Here is a 21570-nt window from a genome sequence, read left to right on the forward strand (position 1 = left end):
GCAATCCCAACAGCAATTCCAGAAATTTACTTAAAGAAAAATTGACAAGCTTAATATAAACTTTATAAGGAAAGGACCTGATAGCCAAAACAATCTTGAAAAAGACTACAGAGCTTAACAATACTTAATTTCAAGACACCATAAAGCCACAATAATCAAGACAGTGGGGTACTGGCATAAAAGACATGTAGATAAATGACATAAATAGATCATCCAGATCCACAGATACCTGGTAAATTGATTTTGACAAAGGCACAAAGGTATTTCAATGAGTAGGCAAAGATTGCGTGGAACACACAAAAAGCACCAGCCATAAAAAAATTGATAAACTAGGCTTCATGAAAAGGAAAAACTTGTTATTTGAAAGATACCATTAAGAAAATGAAAAGGCAAGCTAAAGACTAAGAATAGTCATAATACATATATCTGAAAGAGTTTGTATCCAGAACATATAAACAGTTCTTACAATTCAATAATAAAACAAAACCTAGTTTTTTAATGAACAAAAATATTTGTACAGATCACAAAATATGTGAATGGCCAATAAGCATATTAAAAGAAGTTCAACGTCTTTGATCAGAAAAATGCAAATCAAAACCACAATGAGATATCAAAATACACTCAATAGAATGGCTAAAATTAAAAACACTGACAATACCAAGCTTTGGCAAGAATACTGTACAACTGGAATCCATATAAATTACTGGTGGTAGTGTAGGCATCTGGCATCTGCACAAGTAGAAACAGGTTCACAAAAAGACTGGTAATTTCATGCTTATAGCAGTTTTATTCATAAAATTCCTCAAATGGAAACAATTCAAACATTCATCAACAGGTGAATAATCAAACTGTAAGATAGGCATATGACAGAATACTACTAGGCAATAAAAAGGCACAAGTTACAGATGCATGAAACAACATGAGTGAATCTCCAAAACAAAGAAATAATGCATGCTGAGATTGCCTTTCTGAATAAAAATTTCCCTAATTCTTCGAGATCCCCAGGTTCTCAAAGGCATAGCTGACAAACAGGCCCTGAAACAGCTTCCTCTGGACTACCCTCCTAGTCTTGGTAGATTTCCTTAATCTTTGGCATTTCTTTTCTTCCATGGTCTTCATTCACTGCTGTTCTTCTTGCCTATCTTCAATTATTTTATATTATCATGAGGACAACATAGGTTCTTCCATCTGAAACTTCAGTTCTTTGCCTGGCTGGGCCAACACATTCCCTGAGCAGGATTCTGTGCACACTGGTAGTTCCAAGGTGCAACAATCTTCAAAACATTTGAGGAGTGTATTAGTCCATTCTCATGCTGCTCTAAAGGACTGCCCAAGACTGGGTAATTTATAAAGGAAAGAGGTTTAATTGACTCAGAGTTCCACATGGCTGGGAATACCTCAGGAAACTTACAATCATGGCCGAAGGGGAAACAAATACGTCCTTCTTCATATGATGGCAGGAAGAAGTGCCAAAAGAGGGAAAAGCCCCTTATGAAACCGTCAAGTCTTGTGAGAACTATCACAAGAACAGCAGCATGGGGGTAAACACTCCTATGATTTAATTAACTCCCATTGGGTCCCTCTCATAACACAGGGGGATTATAGGAACTACAATTCAAGATGATATTTGAGTGGGGGCTCAGCCAAACCGTAGCAAGGAGGGACTCTGCAAATGTGGCACAAACTCCTCAGTCTGTGACTTCCTAACCTAGCAGATGCTCCTCGAAACCTTATCAGGTTGTTTCACTGCATAAGTGCTGGCTAAATGCTTGTTGAGAAAATTCAAAACATGTTTGGGTTACTGTCACAAGGATGAACAATGATTTATTTGGAAAACAGGTGTTGGCGTGGCCACAACCATGCCTCTGAGGGAACAGCCAGAGGAGAGGCTCCAGGGGCATCCTGAAGATGCCAGAGCAGGCTCACATGGCACCTGCAGGGTGGCTGGCTGGCGGCAGTTTGGAGGTCACCTGTCACTTCCTCTTCAGGGAAGTTCACCATCCTCTGCTCATGAGGGCGCCGCTGTCCCGGAGCTTTCTTCCTTGATGCAAGCCATGGTAGCTACTTCCAGCCATGCACAGTGACTTGTGCCAGCAAAGGGGGCAGTGAACAGGATCTGGGTCACAAGGATTGTGACCCTTGGGGACCACAGGGCCAGGCTGTCATTCTCAAAACCATGAAATTCAATGACAAACACAACAGCAAATTATAATGCCAACAAAGACTTCTACGTACATGCAAATCTATTAATCAATAAGTGGCTAAGTCACTAAACTACAGCTTTCTCATGATGCTCACCATCCATCCTTTGGGGAAACCAAAATGCTCACAACTAACCGCGGTGTTCACTCAATTTACTAGCTTAAAAAAAAAAGGAGCACAGCATCACAAGTGAGAAATGTTCTAGGAAGTGTTCTTCAACAATGTCCTCAAGCATAGGTATGAGGAAAATTATATTGGCTTTGTATAAGGAATGAATGATTGGGAATAAAGAAAAGAGTATACTGCATTCCTATGATTAGTCTGAAAATGATGTTGCTAGGGAAGGCTATTTAATCAAGAAAAGTACCTCTGCAAGTTGGAGAAAACTATACTTTCTGAACACAAGAAAAATGTCCATATTTTTGCCCTGACATTCTTAGACATCCACCAAGAATGAGGGAAAGTAAGGTACCATTTACATACATATCATACTGTAGTGAAAACAATCACAGGTTACAGCACTAGAGAAGCCTGGGTTCAGATTCATTAAGTTCTCTATGGATCATTGATGGACAATCAGAATTGAAATTTAATACTACATCAGGGAATCCAAGGGTCATAGTCATACTTGACCCAAATGGCTCACAGTAATGACTCAGGTTAATACTGGAGGGTAACTGTTTTGTTTACAATTAGCAGCTTATTATCTTGAAGTCAGTCTCACAAACACATTGACTTTACAAACTCTTTAAATAAAAGGTTCTGTATCCTGATCCTGAAGTATGCTGTAATAGTCTACAGTGAAAAGAAAATAATTCTGAGAAAAAAGATCTCCCCATGATAAACTGAAGAAAACAAAAAGCATTTATATAAAAGTAACAATAAAAAAGAGTTTAAAAAGCAAGCTTCCACTCTTTTTTATTAAAAAGCAAAAATCAACTCAGGTAAAATACTTTAACTCATAAAAAGCAGAATCAAACATTACTTTAAAAAATATCAGAACCATAATATGTGCATTAAGTCTTTTAAATAGTTTAACTTTTAGACTACTTTACTATTAAACACTTAGTTTTTCTCAGAAAGCTGTTGCAAACCCAAGTACTGTTCTGACTATAGAAATCAATGATTCTTTTCTTGAGCAGAATAAAGATATAACTTCCTTAAATGACATTCATCTTAATATTACCATCTTAAATTCTGCTTCATTACCAAAAACAGTGTTTTCAAGAACTGGATTTTTCTAAATTCCATTTTTATTTTTATAATAACTTTACTATTTAATTATATTCATTGTAGAAAAACGTGAAGACAGAAAGATTCAAAGAAAATAAAAACTATCCCAGTATCCCTCCCCAAAATACAATGACAAGGTTATATATATATTTCTGAGGGGTTTTTTTTTGTGTGCATTTTAAAGCAAAACTAGTACTATAAAATGCTACCATATCCATATTTTCATTTCATATATAGAGCAACCATATCTTTTAAGGATATTAAAATATTCAAAAAGGATTTTCAGTTGGCTGATTCACAATCTAATTATAACTAAGATATAATTTATCTCCAATTGCTAGGTATTCAGATTGTTTTAATTATTTGCTATTATCATTATCATTATTAAACACCCTTCTTTATACATAATTGTTTGTATGTATCTCTGATACGGTTTTAAAGAGAAATTCCTAGATGTAGAGTTCCCAGCACAAAGTATGCCAGTATTTTTAAGCCTTTTGATGCATTTTACCAAATTGCCTTCTAGAAATAATGTACCAATTTGCAAGTCGCATCACTAAATAACCAAAGAGTCCCACTTCTTCCTTATATTCTTTGGCAGCATAGGAAAGTAGAGATTACCCTCTACCCTTTATTGTTGCGAATTTAATAGGGGGGGGAAGAAAATGGTGTGTTTTTTGTTTTGTTTTTCCTAAAATGTAAAATTTTTTTCCCACGTTTACTGGTCATTTGCTTTTCTTCTGTATTTTGAAGTTGTCCAAGTCATTTAGGAGTCTCTAATACACATAATGTCTTGTCTTTCCCATATTTTTTTCAAGTTAAGCAGGAATTCCCAAAATGACTGGAGTTAGAATGTCTTCTTTTCTCCTGGGCAGTCATGCTACTTTAATGTCTTGGTAATAAAACAGAAAACTGGGCCATATTCTGAAAGGAAGAAAGGAGGCAGTGATATTCACATGTGGGTGTAATTACTGAGATGTTTGTTAAAAAAATGGATTTTGATTTTATAGATCAAAGTGAGGACTCAGGAAAAATACACTTGAAATAAACTCCAGATAATTTTCAAGTTCACTAACCAGATATGAGATGTTAGGTACTCTAAACTCTCGGTTCCTCACCTCCCTTTCCTGTATAGTGGGGTCAATAATGCTTATCTCAGAGCACTGTTCTGATAATCACTTATTCCCATATCAGCCCCCAGCCTGGATTATTGTTTATGCAACCTCCATCCCTTATCCTTATCCCACTGCATGAAATCATTGAAATTTTTATGTTTTTGTATCTCCAAACATCATAGGAGCACCATCACAAGTCTAAGTATCTTTGCAAACCACATCTTGACATATAGTGGGTGCTAAGTGTTTCTGAAATGAGTTAGTGAGTGAATGAACGATAAACATTTCAGTGCTTAGAGGACTAAAAATACTACCCCAAAATAAGGGATCAGTATGGTGTTCCTTAATGCTACAGAATGAAGGGTAACATTCTCAGTTTTGACTAGAGCAGGAATTCTTCATTTTCTCTATGTCATATATATGTATCATATCTCCCTTTGAGAATCTGATGAAAACTACATAAACTAACCCTCTTTAAAAATGCATACAAATAAAACCACACAATTTTACATACAATTTCAGAAGCTCCAAGAAAGAACACTGATTTCTAACCTTCAACCATTTTTATTTAAAAATGAAGCTTAAACAGTAAATTCATTCCCTACTTGAGAAATTAACTTCAAGCATGAAAGACTATGGTCAAAGCGGGGTCAGTTGAGACACTTAAAAAAAAATAAACTTCTGTAACATTTTGCTGGTAACAGTACAAATATAAGTCACATTTCTAGCAAACCAACATGCACTTTTTATGCAAGCTCCAGTTGTGCCATCTGACTGCACTCAGACTTTATTTTTTCCCTTTTCATTCTAATAATCAGGGTTTCCTGTATCCTATTATGATAAAACACTTCATGGGGAAAATGGGATATCATTTATTCATTAAATAACATTTAGCTCCTAGGTACATAGTGTTGAAACCAATAGATTTGTTTCTTAGTAGAGAAGATACAAATTCCAACATTCCTATTAGTCCTAACTGCTGAGAGACACCTTTACAGTGGTGTGCTGGATCCTGTTCACATCAGCTTACAAGAGCTGACTGTGTGTATTAATTCTCAACACATTGGTGGCTTCATATTAGTAGCATGAAATTGGCCATAGTGGGTACCACATAAATCAGCAAACACTACAAATCAACACTCTGCCATGCCCAGTGATTGTCAGTCACTTACCACCATACAATGTCCTCATTATACTAAAATTGTGGCTCTCTCATTCCAGAGCTCCTAGGCAGTAATTCAGATAAGGAGGGCTTAGATCAACCTTTCAAATCCTCTCTCCACCACTGCCAGAAGACCCAAAAGTACAGGTGTATTCTAGGAGACTTCAAGGTAGGAAGTCTCTTTGGATAGTAGGAGAATGCAGTATCTGATCAGTAAGAGGCAAGTCTTTACCTATGTGGTTAAGAGTCACAAAGTGCCCAAAGACAAATCCTGCAACACCAAGGGATTTGTATTAATTCTTTCTATAATAGCTTTCCAACATCTAGTATTAATTCCCAGAATATAATTTAAACTGACAGTTTAAATTATATTCTGGGAATTAATACTAGATGTTGGAAAGCTATCCATCTGCAACCATCCCATGCTTATCATTAAGTACTGTTTTAGTGTGATGCAAGTTTAACCTTAAGCAGACATTTTCTGGCACCATTTTGGTACTACTGTCAGAGTTTTGGCTTTAAAGGATTGCCACAAATTTGAATGGATCTGCCAAAGAGAAAATAGCTTTGTCAACAATGTAAGCAATATGCAGAAAAAGCACTCTCAATCTTCTGAAGACTTTGGGATATATTACAGAGCAGGACAATGTGAAGATCTTGGTATACTAGATAATAAAACTCTCTCAACCCCAGTTTTCAATAGTCTTGCATTACCAGCCAGAAAATATGACTACTCAATTTCACAAGTGGTTGGTATGGCAGCAAATGTCACAAAAACTTTTTGAAAACATCTAAGCTGGCATAAAACACATGAGGACCAAAGGTGAAATGCAAATAAGAAAAGAAGGCAATGGAGGGTGTATGGACACGCCTGCTTGCACATGGCTGACACTTACCTTCAGGCTATGGAGGGTTTCTGACCATTCCATGGACCCTATTTGAGGTATGGTAGTGAGCAGCAAACTTTTGGCTTTATTAGCATTTTCTTTCAGGGTTTTTAAGACCCGGTCCACTGAAACCTAGAGAAATAACAGCACTGGAGGTTACTTGAAATTAAAATTCCACTGCTTGTCATAAACCATCTTCCTGAGTTCCAGCCTGGCTATGGTCTAAACGTTTGTGTCCCCCCTCAAATTCATTCGTGGAAACCTAATCCTCAATGTAGGGTATTTGCAAGTTGGGCACTTGGGAGGCAATTAGGTTAGGAAGGCAGAGTCCTCGTGAATAGGATTAGTGACCTTACAAACGAGGCCCCAGTGCCATTCTTCGAGGGGCCCTTCTACCTTGTGAGGTTCTAGTGAGAGGACGGCTGTCTGTGAGAAAGTGGGCTCTCACTGGACACCAAATGTGCCTGTCCCTTTATCTTGGACTTTCCAACATCCAGAAATGTGAAAAATAAACTTCTGTTATTCAGAAGCCACCCATGCTATGGTATTTTGTTACAACAGTCCAGACAGACTAAGAAAAGCCTGACTTGTGAAGTCTGTTTATTCTATGTTTAATCCTCTGAGTTCAAGCTCGGCATTTATCAAGATGGTCTTAGTCCTAGCAGGGAGGTCCTAGAGAAACTCAGTGACATGTCTGAAAAGCACCGATGAATTTGTATGTGGTCTGGATCTGTGTCCTCACCAAATCTCACGTTGAACTGCTGGAGGTGGGGCCTGGTGGGAGGTGCCTGGATCACCAGGTTGGATTTCTCATGAATAGTTTAACAGCATCCTCAGGTGCTGTTCTACTGATAGTGATCTGATTGTTTAAAAGTGTATAGCACCTCTCCTCACATTCTCTTGCTCCTGCTCCCACCACGTGAGAAGCCTCACTCTCCTTTTGTCTTCCACCATGATTGGAAGTTTCCTGAGGCCTCCCCTGAAGCTGAGCAGATGCCAGCATCACACTTCTTATGCAGCCTGTAGAACCATAAGCCAATTAAACCTCTTTTCTTTATAAATTACCCAGTTTCAGGTATTTCTCCACAGCAATTCAAACTGTGGGAAACTCAACAGGACAAATGACCTGGCTCCTTCTCAAAAAGCTTGCAACCAACAAAATATTTTAAGGCATTCAACTAGAAATTTAAATTTTGGCTGGGTATATTAAAGAATTATAACCGGAGAATGAAAATGATAATGTGGATAAAATTACTAATGGAAGTAATAATTATATTGGTTGTAAGTTAACATAATGGTTGAAGCTAGATGCTGAATTCATGGAAGTTTGTACTATTGGCTACTTTTGTATATGACTAAAATAGCTTCATAAGAAAAAGTTGAAGAAAGTGAATATAAAACTTCCATCAGAGTTAGAGTACTTGACATGCCTTACTATGCTTTGAAGAAATCCAACATTCAGGGCCATAACGATTACACCTTTCTATTTCCTTAAGTATAGGCCAGATCCCGCCCATAAACACCAAGATGTGTTTAGGAAAAAATGATGAACACTGTAGCAGAGGGGAGCTCACACTACTATGGGAACACAAAGCAGTGACAGGCTAGTTATCTGCCAGGTACGTGTAAATGGTATGCTTTAAGCTGAGTATTTGAATGCAGAGACATGAAGCATCCAAGAAGTTTGCCTTGTATTTACTCATTTCCTTATATGTTTTTTCCTGTGACTGATTATTTCTGTATAGGCACTGACATCCCTTCTCTTTGTTCCAGCTGTTGGGCTCCACCCAAAATGTCCTTCCTACTGACCTTCCCATAATAAACCCTCTGTTCAAGGTGCAGCTCAAATGCTACCTCTCAGGCCCCCCACTCCATCAGAGCCACCATCTGTTAATCACCCTCCTATGAACCAGCATTATACTCGTTGTTTCACATATATCATTTGGTTTAATTCTTCCAGTAATCCTTCGAGGTCAGAATAATGACTAAATAACTTCCACTTCTCACCCAGAACCCTGGCTTCATTCTACAGAAGAGTAAACAACTGAAATAACTTGCCCAGTGTGACAAGTAAATGGAGCAACTGGAATCTGAAGACAGCTTTATAGAACTCAAATCCTTCTTGCCATGCCAGGCTGCACATCCACACAAAGCACAATGACACACACGATTGGCTGAAATACTGCCATCTTTATCTGTGCCTTCCTTGTGGTATTTAACGCTATCTTCAAGCCTTACCATTTACAGAGCTTAGTTTCTCTGCTTTTCAACAAAGTAGCTCCAGCTGACTGTTTCCCCAACCTCGTTTGGCTACTAAAGGAAATCACTGCTGGTTCTACAAAGGAGGGGACATATGTTATTAGACTAAGCAGAAAGTCACAGGCAGGAAGCAAACCACTCTCAGGGTGTGGCGGGGGCTGGAATTTCCTACTAATTGGAAGCAGCTTCTTGACATCATAATGCTGAGTTGTTCCTTAGGTTACCAAAGCTGCCAAAAAAGATATTATGCTGTGACTTAATGTAAGAATTGGCAAATCTCTTACAGAAAAGGCATCCTAGTACTAAGCAAACAGTTTATTATACGGAGAAGTCATCATAAGGAACTCATGAAAAACAAAGAACCTGTGTTCATCTACGACCCAAAACACCACACACATGGATGGACAGGTGGCAGGAAGATCTAACCCAGTTTTATGTAAAATTAGATAGTAAAACAAACAACTCTCTAAAATGGTGGTAAAGGCCTCTTTGGAGATGTCACTTACCCTAAATGTGCTTAGAAAGGTCACCCCCAATTTTTTTCCTTACTTCAAAAGTGACTGCAGTTTTGTCCTTTTCTTTATCTTAAAATGAGATAAACGACAGGACAAATGATCTAGTTTCTTCAAGTAACACAAGGAATAAAAAGAGAAGCAGGTGAAAATTAGATTGTGATAAAAGGCATATCATTAAAATACAATGTATGGATTGTAAGGAATTCTGATTTGATCAAATTGTTAAAAATTATGAGACTGAAGAAAAAATCAATAGTCTAAATATTTGATTATATTAAGAAATTAATATCACTATTTTTGTACAATGATGGTATGGTTATGATTTAATTTTTAAAAAGACCATTTAGGAAAATACTAAGTTTAAGATGAGGGCCAGGGAGACAGAAATAGGTAGGGACATACATATGACACAAGGCTGGCTATGGCTAATTGTGGAACCTGGGTGATGGGTACCTGGAATTCATTATACTCCACCCTGTACTTACGTAGATGTTTAAACATTTCCACAAGGAAAGTATTTGTTTTGGAAGCTGACCTCATTTTTCCAGTGTCCTCAAATTCCAGCTGGATCCTGCTGCCTTCACTGCCTGAACCCCTAACTGACCTTCCATTTGAAACCCTTAACACGGTCTATATGGCCTGGCTCTGCCGTATTGCATCCCTGCTTTCTCTCCCTTCTCCCATCTCCTTCCTTTCCACTCTACTCAATCATGCCCTTTTTGCCCATCACACTTAAAACAGGAAGTCTTCTCATACTTCAAATATTTGGTCTGGTCAACTCAATAGGTACCCTTGTACCTCATCATTCTATTTCTTTATAACCATTAGCTTTCTTATATTGGTTTACTTGACTTGTGTCTCCTGTAACAGAACGTTGGCTCCTTAAGGACTTGTCTGTTTGCTGTCACATTTCTATGCTGAACATAGCATCCAGCCATGGTAGGTTAAATAGATGGGTGTGAACATATAGCCCTCTCACCAGGAAAGGGTTCTTGAAAACAAAAACCAGTGGCATAGCAGAAGAAATTGGCAATCAAAATACACCTTTATCCTTAAGATAAGGCCCAAGTCTCAGTATGATTCCCAACACATCTACATGCCTACAATGTACTACTCACTGTTGATCCTTAGGTAAAAGCATCTGTTTCTTTCCTATGATCTTTTTTCTTACCTTCCAATGGAACCTATAGAAAATATTGACAACTTCCAAACCTTGTAGAAAGGCACTTTCAGAAACTAGTGTAAAAGAAATAAACAGTTAAGACACCCTCTTATTGTCACCCAGAAACCCACACCATCTGTGCTCAGAAGAGGATTCTACTTACTGCTTCCTCGTGCTCCTTCCAGCAGTCATAATCTGTCGCCATGGCGATACTTGCATAACAAATTCCAGCCTCTTTAGCAAGAACCACCTCTGGAACTGTAGTCATGTTGATAACATCTGCCCCCCAGGTGCGGAGCATGAAGCTTTCTGCCCTTGAGCTAAAACGAGGTCCCTCAATTGTGACCATTGTCCCCTTTGAGTGGCACCGGAGTCCTAGCTTCTTAGCAGTCTCTATAAGAACCTATGAAAGAAAAACCAGAAACTTCAAAACATACAAGTACATGTACAACTTAAGGCTGCATTTTCCTCCAATGTTTAACAAGCTAATTTCTTAAAGATGATTTGTCACTATAATAAATGCCAGAAGAAAACCTAGAAGACCACAGAAGGGTGTTTCCTGGACCCTTTCTCATTTACATAATCCTCTGTTCCCCCAGCCCTTTGCACATAGAAACTAATAGCTACACAAGCAAGCACTGAGCTCTTTCTACTCACCAGTCTATATGCTTTAATCTCATTTGCTTCTTAACAACTTTAAGAGGCTAGGCTGGTTTGAGAATACAGGTATTGATCGACTTACGACCCATGCAACTTACGACCATTCGACTTTACAACCACAATCGCTAGCCACGACTGCTCCGCGTCTGGCAACGCAAACGTTGCCCAGCTGGGCGTACGACAGTGCGGACCAGCTTCCAGCAGCACTACCATCTCCGTGTGCACCATTTCAACTGTACATATAGCCTACTCAACTTTCGACCAAATCGTGTTACGACCGGTCTGCTGGTCCCAATCGTGGTCGTAAGTCGAGCACTAGCTGTACAGACTTGAGTCTTAGCCTTAGTCTTGCAGGCTAAGCTAAGGTGTCTGTCATTGCTCATCTTTCACAAACAGGCGTGTTGAGTTCTATTTCCAGGCTTCTGATAAATTAATTCTCATTACTTTTAAAACTACAGAATCTGAAGACTTTTGAAAAAGCTTTTTCTGGTTAGAGAGTGATTTCTCTTTTGCCTATTGCCTTTCCACAGATTTGTGCTAATATTTTTCTGTTCAGGGATAAACATCTTAGAATTCCTTTAGTGGCAAGGCTAGGCATGGATTTTTAGAAACATCATTAAAAAGTTTGATCATTTTCTCCAGTGTTTTATTTAATACTGTACCTCTAATCTTCAAGTTGACTTCACTTTTTCTTAGCTTATGCTTCAATGTACCCTTTTAATTTAAAAAATAGACTTTTCAACTTAACTATTAACTTACTGAAGCTCTGTTAAAAATAATCTAATCTCTGTATGCCTTAGTTTTCTCAAGTGTAAACTGAGAATAGTGGTAATGCATAACTCAAACTTATGAGGAATAGTAAATGAACTAAGGTATATATCAGCATAGAAGCATGCCAAGTATGCTGTAAACACTGTATGCACAAATGCTAAGCTGGTCTTCTAACAATTAATACTGGCAGCTTCTACACATAGTTGGCTAAGGTTACGGGGACACTATATAAATAAAGTGGAATGACTCAAAGTAAAAGTCTCCAATCTAGGCAAAGTCGTACCTGCACATGTGTTCATCACATAAACAAATTAACCTATTTCCTTAAAAAATAACTTACACTGTACCACTGCAATGGGAAACAGAATTTTAACAAGAGCCTTGCAACTCAAAATTTAGCAAGCTATGGACAACGAACAGTTGATGCTACATCATGTTTATCTTACAAATGCTGAAAATAAAATTATGCTTAACTAACACTTTTTGTGTTAGTATGTTATAAATGTATGTTATAAATGCAAAAGCCTAAATCTCTACCTCCTTTCTCCCCAAAGTTGAGACATACCAAGCCCACTCCTGCTGGTTCAATAATATCTTTAAAGATCTTGAATAACTGAGCTGTATGCCTTGGCTAAAGTTCAGAGTGCTTCTAGAGATGAATGGCCCTTGACAAATCCTCACCATCACTCTGGTACTTTGGGAGATAGGAACCATGCTTGTGAGGAGGAGGAAGAAATGGAGGCTATGAAAATGTGTTGGCCACTTGAACTAGCACGTTGCACTCCCTCAAGAACAGCTAACATTATCTTAAGGTAGCAAAAAATACGAAATACAGGGTCAAGGTCCAGGTCTGGGGTTAAAATGATTTAATTTTCTTATTTCATTTAAGTGCTGTAAACTACTAGACAGATGTGATATTGGAACTACCACAACCCTCACCAAGGAACTAGCAATATTAGATCACCAGACTAAATAGATTTAATGTCAGGACTTTCATGAGTTTCAGATTAACTCCTAAAATGATAGAGGTAACACTGCTTTTGGAACACATGTTTGTACATGGTACAAAACTTAAGTAATAAAACCACTGTCCCTTCCCCCAAGGGAAACCACTATTACTAGGCTTTTTTTCATTTCAATAGTTTTTGGGGAGCAGGTGTTTATTGTGATATGTGTAAGCTCTTTAGTGTGATTTCTGATATTTTGATGCAGTTGTCACCCAGGAAGTATACGCTGCACCCAATGTGTGGTCTTTTATCCCTGACCCTCCTCCCTTACTTCCCCCTGACGCCCCAAAGTCCATTATATTGCCTTTGTATATAGTCCATTCTTATGCCTTTGCATCTCCATAGCTTAGCTTCCATGTACAAATGGGAACATTTGGTTTTTCATTCCTGAGCTACTTCACTGAGAATAATGGTCTCCAACTCCATCTAGGTGGCTGCAATGCCATTATTTTTTCCCCTTTTTATGGCTGAGAATATTCCATTATATTAGTTAAGTACCATTGGATCTGTTGGGGCATATGGCCCAAATGGCACAGCAGTTTGCACAGCAGCCTGGAAATACTGCAGAGCCTTCTCCTGTTCTGGACTCCATTGAAAACTGGCAGCCTATTGGGTCACTTGATAGATGGGCTAAAGTAACACACCCAAATGAGAAATGTGTTGCTTCTAAATCCAAATAGGACCAACAGGCATTGTGCCTCTTTCTTGGTTGCAGGAGGGGCCAAATGCAGCAACTTATCCTTCACCTTAGAAGGAATATCTCGACAGGCCCCACACCACTGGACCCCCTAAAAATATTGAAGGTCCCTGAATTTTAGTCAGATTTATTTCCCATCCTCTGGCACACAAATTTCTCACCAATAAGTCCATTGTATTTGCTACTTCTTGCTCACTGGATCCAATTAGCATACTGTCATCAATGTAATGGACCAGTATAATATCTTGCAGAAGCAAAAAGCAATCAAGGTCTCTCTGAATAAGATTATGACACAAAGCTGGAGAGTTGATATAACCTTGAGGTAGGACAGTAAAGGTATATTGCTGGCCCTGCTAGCTGAAGACAAATTGCTTCTGGTGAGCCTTATGGACACAAATGGAGAAAAAAAGATTTGCCAAGTTAATGGCTGCATACCAGGTATCAGCAGATGTGTTAATTTGCTCAAGCAATGAACCTACATCTGGTACAACAGCTGCAACTGGAGTCACCACCTGGTTAAGTTTATGATAATCCATAGTCATATTCCAAGATCCACTTGTCTTCTGTATGACCCAAATGGGAGAGCTAAATGGGGATGTGGTGGGAATCACCATCCTTGCATATTTCAAGTCCTTGGTAGTAGCACTAATCACTGCAATCCCTCCAGGGATGCAATATTGTTTTTGATTTACTACTTTTCTAGGTAGAGGCAGCTCTAATGACTTCCATTTGGCCTTTCCCACCATAATAGCGCTCACTCTACCAGTCAGGGAGCCAATGTGGGGGTTCTGCCAGCTGCTAAGTATGTCTATGCCAGTTATGCATTTTGACATTGGGGAAATGACCACAAGATGAGTCCAGGTACCCACAGGACCTATTGTAAGTCAGACCTGAGTTAAAACTCCATTAATTAATTACCTGACCTCTATAAGCCCCTACTTTAATTGGAGGACCATAATTAGGTCTTATGTTCCTTGGAATCAACATCAGCTCAGAGCCAGTGTCCAGTAGTCCCTGAAATGTCTGATTATTTCCCTTTCCCTAATGCATAGTTACTCTGGTAAAAGGCTAGAGGTCTCCTTGGGAAGGATTTGAGAAATACTCACATCATAAACTGTCAGTAATATAGTGGGGTCTTTTCTCAAGGGACCCAGCCCCCACTTCATTCAAGGCATTCTGGATCTGTAAACTGGCTCAAGTCTAGAAATTGTTTGAGGGGCTGTGATTCTCTGTATTTATAATTCAAATTAGTCTTCTGTCCATTTGACCTAGAAGTTTTCTGCTTGTATAAATTAAGTGGGAATGCAGTAGGCTTCCTATCAATTTTACTTCTAGGAATGCTGTGATTAATTAGCCAGTGTCAGAGCTTTACATGAGTCAGACTATTCTGATTGCCATTTTCCCTCTGCTGCCCATTAGAGTAGCTATACCCACCTTGTCTTTGATGGTTGGGTGCCGCCACATGGCCCCTGCCACCTTGGAATACACTTATTCCCACTGCATTTAAATTTTGTAGTTGAGTGACTGTGGTTCCCAAAGTTAGATCTGACATGCAGAGAAGAGCAATTACAGGGCTCTTCAAAGATGCAGATGCTATCCTCACAAATCCATTTCGCAAGGCATTGGCCAAGGGTATATCTTCTGGACCCTCCCAGCAGGGGTGAGTAGGTCTAAAGTGACAAAACCATTCCACCATCCCAATTTCTATAAGCCTTTGGATACCTTCCTCTAAATTAAGCCAAGGTAGAACAGACATTTCCAGCTTGCTCACAGTGGGCCATCTTTTAATCCATATTTCAGCTAACCAAGCAAGTAAACTAGTTTTTCCAGCTCCCAGAACTGCAACATTAAGTACAGAGTCTGTACTTAGTGGGCCCAAATTAATAAATTCAGCCTGATCCAACTTCATGTTCCTTCCACCATTATCCCACACCCTTAGTATCCATTCCCATGCCTGTTCTCCAGATTTCTGTTTATATAAATTGGAAAACCCAAGTGGTTCTGAGTGTAGCACACCTCCTTATGGGTCACAATCTCAACCTCACCTCTAGGGGCCTATGGGGACTTTAGTTATAGGTCTAGAAGCAAATGGGAGTCTTGTAGGTGGCTCCTGGGTAGAATCAACATTATCTTGCCTGGCAACTGCCTCAAGGGTGGCCATCACTGTTGCCTCAGGCAATGCAGGGTGTATCTCCTCAGACAAAGGTGGAAAGGCTGATAGCATCATAGGTCAGGGAGAGGATGTTGCCACTTCTGGGGATGGGAAAGCTGTTTCTTCTGGCAAAAAACAGTTCATCAGAGTTTACAAACTCAGTGACCCCAGCTTCATCAGGGTCCTCCCACACATCCCAATTCCAAGTTGCAGGGTCTCATTTGTTTTCAATCAACTCTCAGTTTAACAGTAGACACGTGGCGAGGCTGTGCATGTACCTTTCATTGCAGGTCAGCCACTCACTTAATAGTCTGTTTTTCTACAATTTCAGCTCTTTCTCTAGAGGAGATAAGGCTGTCATTCAGCGCAATCTTAGCATATTTGAGGTTCAGTATCTGCTTCTGAAACTGGGAGACAGAATCGCTGAGTTCATTATTTTCTTTCATCACTTTGTCCACTGAACTTAGGAGCAACCAACCAGCTTCATTCTGTTCCTTGTTTCTCCACATATGGTCAAAGGTATTATTACAGAGTCACTAAAGGTGACCCCACATATGGTCACAGGTATTATGTAGAGTCCTTGCCTCTCACGAATGATGAATCAGGAGTATCAAATGCATTTATTTTCCATAACTCTCTAAACAGTTCATGCCAAGGACTATCAGTGTTCTCTATACTATTAGAAGTAGAGGCCTTAGCATCTTTGGGTCTAATCATATTAAGCAGCCAACTCCAGAACCCCCCAAACCAACAAAAGAACTCTATCCTTAATATTCTGTTCCTTTAGAACCTCTCTTGGTACCAAGATCTGTATTAGAGTTCTGTAGAGGAACAGAACTAGTAGAATAAATATATAAAGGGGAGTTTATTAAATATTAACTCACATGATCACAAGGTCCTACAATATGCCAACTGCAGGCTGAGGAGCAAAAAGAACCAGTCTGAGTTCCAAAACTGAAGAATGTGGAGTCCAATGTTCAAGGGCTGAGAGTATCCAGCACGGGAGAAAGATGTAGGCTGGGAGGCTTGGCCAGTCTCTCTTTTCACATTTTTCTGCCTGCTTATATTCTAGCCATGCTGGCAACTGATTAGACTGTGCCCACCCGATTAAAGGTGGGTCTGCCTTTCCCAGCCCATTCACTCAAATGTTAAATCTCCTGGGAGGATCCAAGATGGCCATTTAGGAACAGCTCAGGATTGCAGCGCCCAGTGAAAGCACAGAGGGTGAGTGGACGCCACATTTTTATTGCCCACAGACTAGGAAATTCCCAGGCGGAGGAGCTCCACAGGTCACCAGCATGGCTGTTTCGGCCAGCACAACTGTGCTGGCCGGCGCCGCTGCTTTGCCCCGCGCGGCTGCTTTGTCGGTGCCCCGGAGCAGCGGTTCTCCGTACAAAATACACCGGTCCGGGTGCCCTTTTGGCTGGCGATTGGAGCCACGGGAAGTCGCCCATTCATCTGTTTAAAAAGGGGACTGTAGAACCATGACAGTAGATTCCAGAGCAAAAAAAAAAAAAAAAAAAAAAAAAAGCGCCACAAACCTCAGTGTGCTGTTTAAGCCAGCACAGTGAGTGGCCGCAGGGGAAAACAAACAGACCCCGGCGCCTCTTCAACAGGTGACTGGAACACCAACTTAAAAAAGGCTCCGAGGCAGGGAGCCAGGCGATCAGGCTCGGCTGCTCCGACCCCCACAAAAGAACAGCAACCAGAAACTCTGGATTGAGAGTTTCACAGCACGCATGGCTGAACCCGGGACAGTCCAGCTCTGTGGGGGAGGGGCGTCCACCATTACCGAGGCAGCCCACCACTACGAAGGTAGTCAGCCAATGCTGAGGCAGCCCGCCATTGCTGAGGCAGCCTGCCGTTGCCAAGGCAACCCGCCTCAACAGAGGTGGGCCACCATCGCCAAAGCAGTTCTAACTACACCCATATAAACAGGACTGCAGGGACGTTCACTCGGCAGCTGGACGGAGCCCACAGCAGCTCAGCAAAGCCTCTACAGGCAGACAGTGACTAGGCTGCCTCCTTGCTGGGCAGGGCAGCATTGAAGAAGAAAAAAAAAAAAAAAGAGAGAAAGCAGCAGCATAACCGAAACTCATAAAGCCCTAAATACCTGGGACAGAGCACCTGGGAACAAAAAGCAGTTGAGTTCTGCTGCAGCAGACCTAAATGTACCTGCCCAGCAGCTCTGAATGAACAACAGAGCTCACAGCTCACCATTTGAGCTCCTATAAAGAAGAGACCGTCTCCTCAAGCAGCTCCCTGACCCCTATATATCCAAAGAGACACCTCATAAAGGAGAGATCAGATTGACACTAGGCAGGTATCCTTCTGGGACAAAGATGGCAGAAGAAGAAAGCTGGTAACAACCCTTACTGTTCAGCAGCTGCTGCAGGTGAACCCCAGGCAAGCAGGGCCTGGAGTGTACCTCAGCAGACCTACAGCAGAGGGGCCAGACTGTCAGAAGGAAAACCAAGAAACAGAAATAACCTCATCATCAACAAACAGAATGTCAATCTGAAAGATTTGAGACCCAATCTGAAAGCCAGCAACTACAAAGTCGACAGGTGGATAAATCCTTAAAAATGGGAAGAAACCAGCGCAAAAAGGATGAAAACACCCGAAACCAGGACACCTCTCCTCCTACAAGGGATCACAACTCCTCACCAGCAAGGGAACAAGGTTGGAGGGAGAACGAGTGTGATGAAATGACAGAATCAGACTTCAGAAGATGGGTAGAAAGAAACTTCTGTGAACTTAAAGAACATGTTCTAACCAAATGCAAAGAAACTAAGAACCTTGAAAAAAGATTTTACAAAACGCTAACAAGAATGAACAAAATGGAAAGGAATATAAGTGAATTGATGGAGCTGAAAAACGCAACACGAGAACTTCGCGAAGCATGCAGAAGTATCAACAGCCGAATTGACCAAGCAGAAGAAAGGATATCAGAGGTCGAAGATCAACTCAATGAAATAAAACGGGAAGGCAAGACTGTAGAAAAAAGGGTAAAAAGGAATGAACAAAATCTCCAAGAAATGTGGGACTATGTGAAAAGACCTAATCTACGTTTGATAGGCGTACCTGAATGCGACGAAGAGAATGAATCTAAGCTGGAAAATACTCTTCAGGAAATTATCCAGGAAAACTTCCCCAAACTAGCAAGGCAGGCAAACATTCAAGTCCAGGAAATACAGAGAACACCACAAAGATATTCGTCAAGAAGAGCAACCCCAAGGCACATAATTGTCAGATTCACCAGGGTTGAAATGAAGGAGAAAATACGAAGGGCAGCCAGAGAGAAAGGTCAGGTTACCCATAAAGGGAAGCCCATCAGACTCACAGCAGATCTCTCAGCAGAAACCCTACAAGCCAGAAGAGACTGGGGGCCAATATTCAACATCCTTAAAGAAAAGAACTTTCAACCCAGAATCTCCTATCCAGCCAAACTAAGCTTCATAAGTGAAGGAAAAATAAAATCCTTTGGGAACAAGCAAGTACTCAGAGATTTCGTCACCACTAGGCCAGCTCTACAAGAGCTCCTGAAAGAGGCTCTGCACATATAAAGGAACAACAAGTACCAGCTCAACTAAAAGGCAAAACACCCAGCTAGCACCAAAATGGCAGTATCAAATTCACACATAACAATATTAACCCTAAATGTAAATGGACTAAATGCCCCAATCAAAAGACACAGGCTGGCAAATTGGATAAATAGCCAAAACCCATCAGTGTGCTGTATCCAGGAAACCCATCTCACATGCAGGGATACATAAAGGCTCAAAACAAAGGGATAGAGGAAGATTTACCAAGCAAATGGAGAACAAAAAAAAGCAGGAGTTGCAATTCTCATCTCTGATAAATTAGACTTTAAAGCAACAAAGATCATAAGAGACAAAGAGGGACATTACATAATGGTAAAAGGATCAATGCAACAAGAAGAGCTAACGATCCTAAATATATACGTACCCAATACAGGAGCACCCAGATACATAAAGCAAGTTCTTAATGACTTACAAAGAGACTTAGACTCCCACACAATAATAGTGGGAGACTTTAACACCCCATTGTCAATATTAGACAGATCAATCAGACAGAAAATTAACAAGGATATCCAGGACTTGAACTCAGACCTGGACCAAGCAAACCTAACAGACATTTACAGAACTCTCCACCCCAAATCCACAGAATATACATTCTTCTCAGCACCACATCACACCTACTCTAAAACTGACCACATAATTGGGAGTAAATCACTCCTCAGCAAATGCAAAAGAACGGAAATCGTAACAAACAGTCTCTCAGACCACAGTGCAATCAAGTTAGAACTCAGAATTCAAAAACTAACCTAGAACCGCACAGCTTCATGGAAACTGAACAACTTGCTCTTGAATGTTGACTGGATAAACAGTGAAATGAAGTCAGAAATAAAGATGTTCCTCGAAACCAACGAGAATGAAGACACAACATACCAGAATCTATGGGACATATTTAAAGCAGTCTCTAGAGGAAAATATATAGCAATAACTGCCCACATGAGAAGGAAGGAGAGATCAAAAATTGACACCCTAACGTCAAAATTGAAAGAGATAGAGGAGCAAGATCAAAAAAACTGAAAAGCAAGCAGAAGACAAGAAATAGCTAAGATAAGAACAGAACTGAAGGAGATAGAGACACAAAAAACCCTTTATAAAATCAATAAATCCAGGAGCTGGTTTTTTGAAAAGATCAACAAAATAGACCACTAGCCGGATTAATAAAAAAGAAAAGAGAGAATAACCAAATTGATGCAATAAAAAACGATAAAGGGGATATCACCACAGATTCCACAGAAATTCAAACCATCATCAGAGATTATTACAAACAACTCTATGCACATAAACTAATAAACCTGGAAGAAATGGATAAATTCCTGGACACTTGCCTCCTCCCAAGCCTAAACCAGGAAGAAATTGAAACCCTGAACAGACTCATAACAAGGTCTGAAGTTGAGGCAGCAATTAAGAGCTTACCACTGAAAAAAAGCCCAGGTCTAGACGGGTTCACAGCCAAATTCTACCAGACATACAAAGAGGAGCTGGTACCATTCCTTCTGAAAGTATTCCAAACAATACAAAGAGGGAATTCTTCCCAAATCATTTTATGAGACCAACATCACCCTGATTCCAAAACCTGGCAGAGACTCAACAAGAAAAGAAAACTTCAGGCCAATATCCATGATGAACATACATGCAAAAATCTTCAATAAAATACTGACAAGCCGATTGCAACAGCACATCAAAAAGCTTATCCACCATGATCACGTAGGCTTCATCCCGGGGATGCAAGGCTGGTTGAACATACGCAAGTCTATAAACGTAATTCATCACATAAACAGAACCAAAGACAAAAACCACATGATTATCTCAATCGATGCAGAGAAGGCCTTTGACAAAATTCAACAGCCCTTTATGCTAAAAACCCTCAATAAGCTAGGTATCGATGGAATGTATCTCAAAATAATAAAAGCTATTTATGACAAACCAACAGCCAATATCATACTGAATGGGCAAAAACTGGAAGCATTCCCCTCGAAATGTGGCACCAGACAAAGATGCCCTCTCTCACCACTGCTATTCAATATAGTATTAGAAGTTCTAGCCAGAGCAATAGGCAAGAAAAAGAAATAAAGGGCATTCAAATAGGAAAGGAGGAAGTCAAATTGTCTCTATTTGCAGACGACATGATTGTATATCTAGAAGACCCCAT

The 21570-nt window shown here is 40.1% G+C and overlaps 1 protein-coding gene across 2 annotated transcripts in view; it reads right to left on the reverse strand.

Annotated features, from left to right (window-relative positions):
• The window catches only part of MTAP (methylthioadenosine phosphorylase), a 94212-nt gene that overhangs the window by 29487 nt on the left and 43155 nt on the right, over positions 1-21570 (reverse strand). Inside the window, exons 6-8 of one of the 2 annotated variants that reach the window (XM_032300062.1) lie at positions 10699-10938; positions 6609-6731; positions 768-4359 (exon numbers count right to left, since the gene is read on the reverse strand). In XM_032300062.1, coding sequence (XP_032155953.1) covers positions 4321-4359; positions 6609-6731; positions 10699-10938 — 402 coding nt within the window. In that variant the 3' untranslated portion in view covers positions 768-4320. Of the gene's footprint in view, positions 1-767; positions 4360-6608; positions 6732-10698; positions 10939-21570 lie in introns of those variants that run through there. The other variant, XM_032300063.1, reaches the window with a different exon arrangement.

Source organism: Sapajus apella, unplaced genomic scaffold, assembly GCF_009761245.1.
Source record: "Sapajus apella isolate SASKATOON/1434 unplaced genomic scaffold, GSC_monkey_1.0 scaffold42, whole genome shotgun sequence".
In the NCBI taxonomy this organism is placed as follows: domain Eukaryota; kingdom Metazoa; phylum Chordata; class Mammalia; order Primates; family Cebidae; genus Sapajus; species Sapajus apella.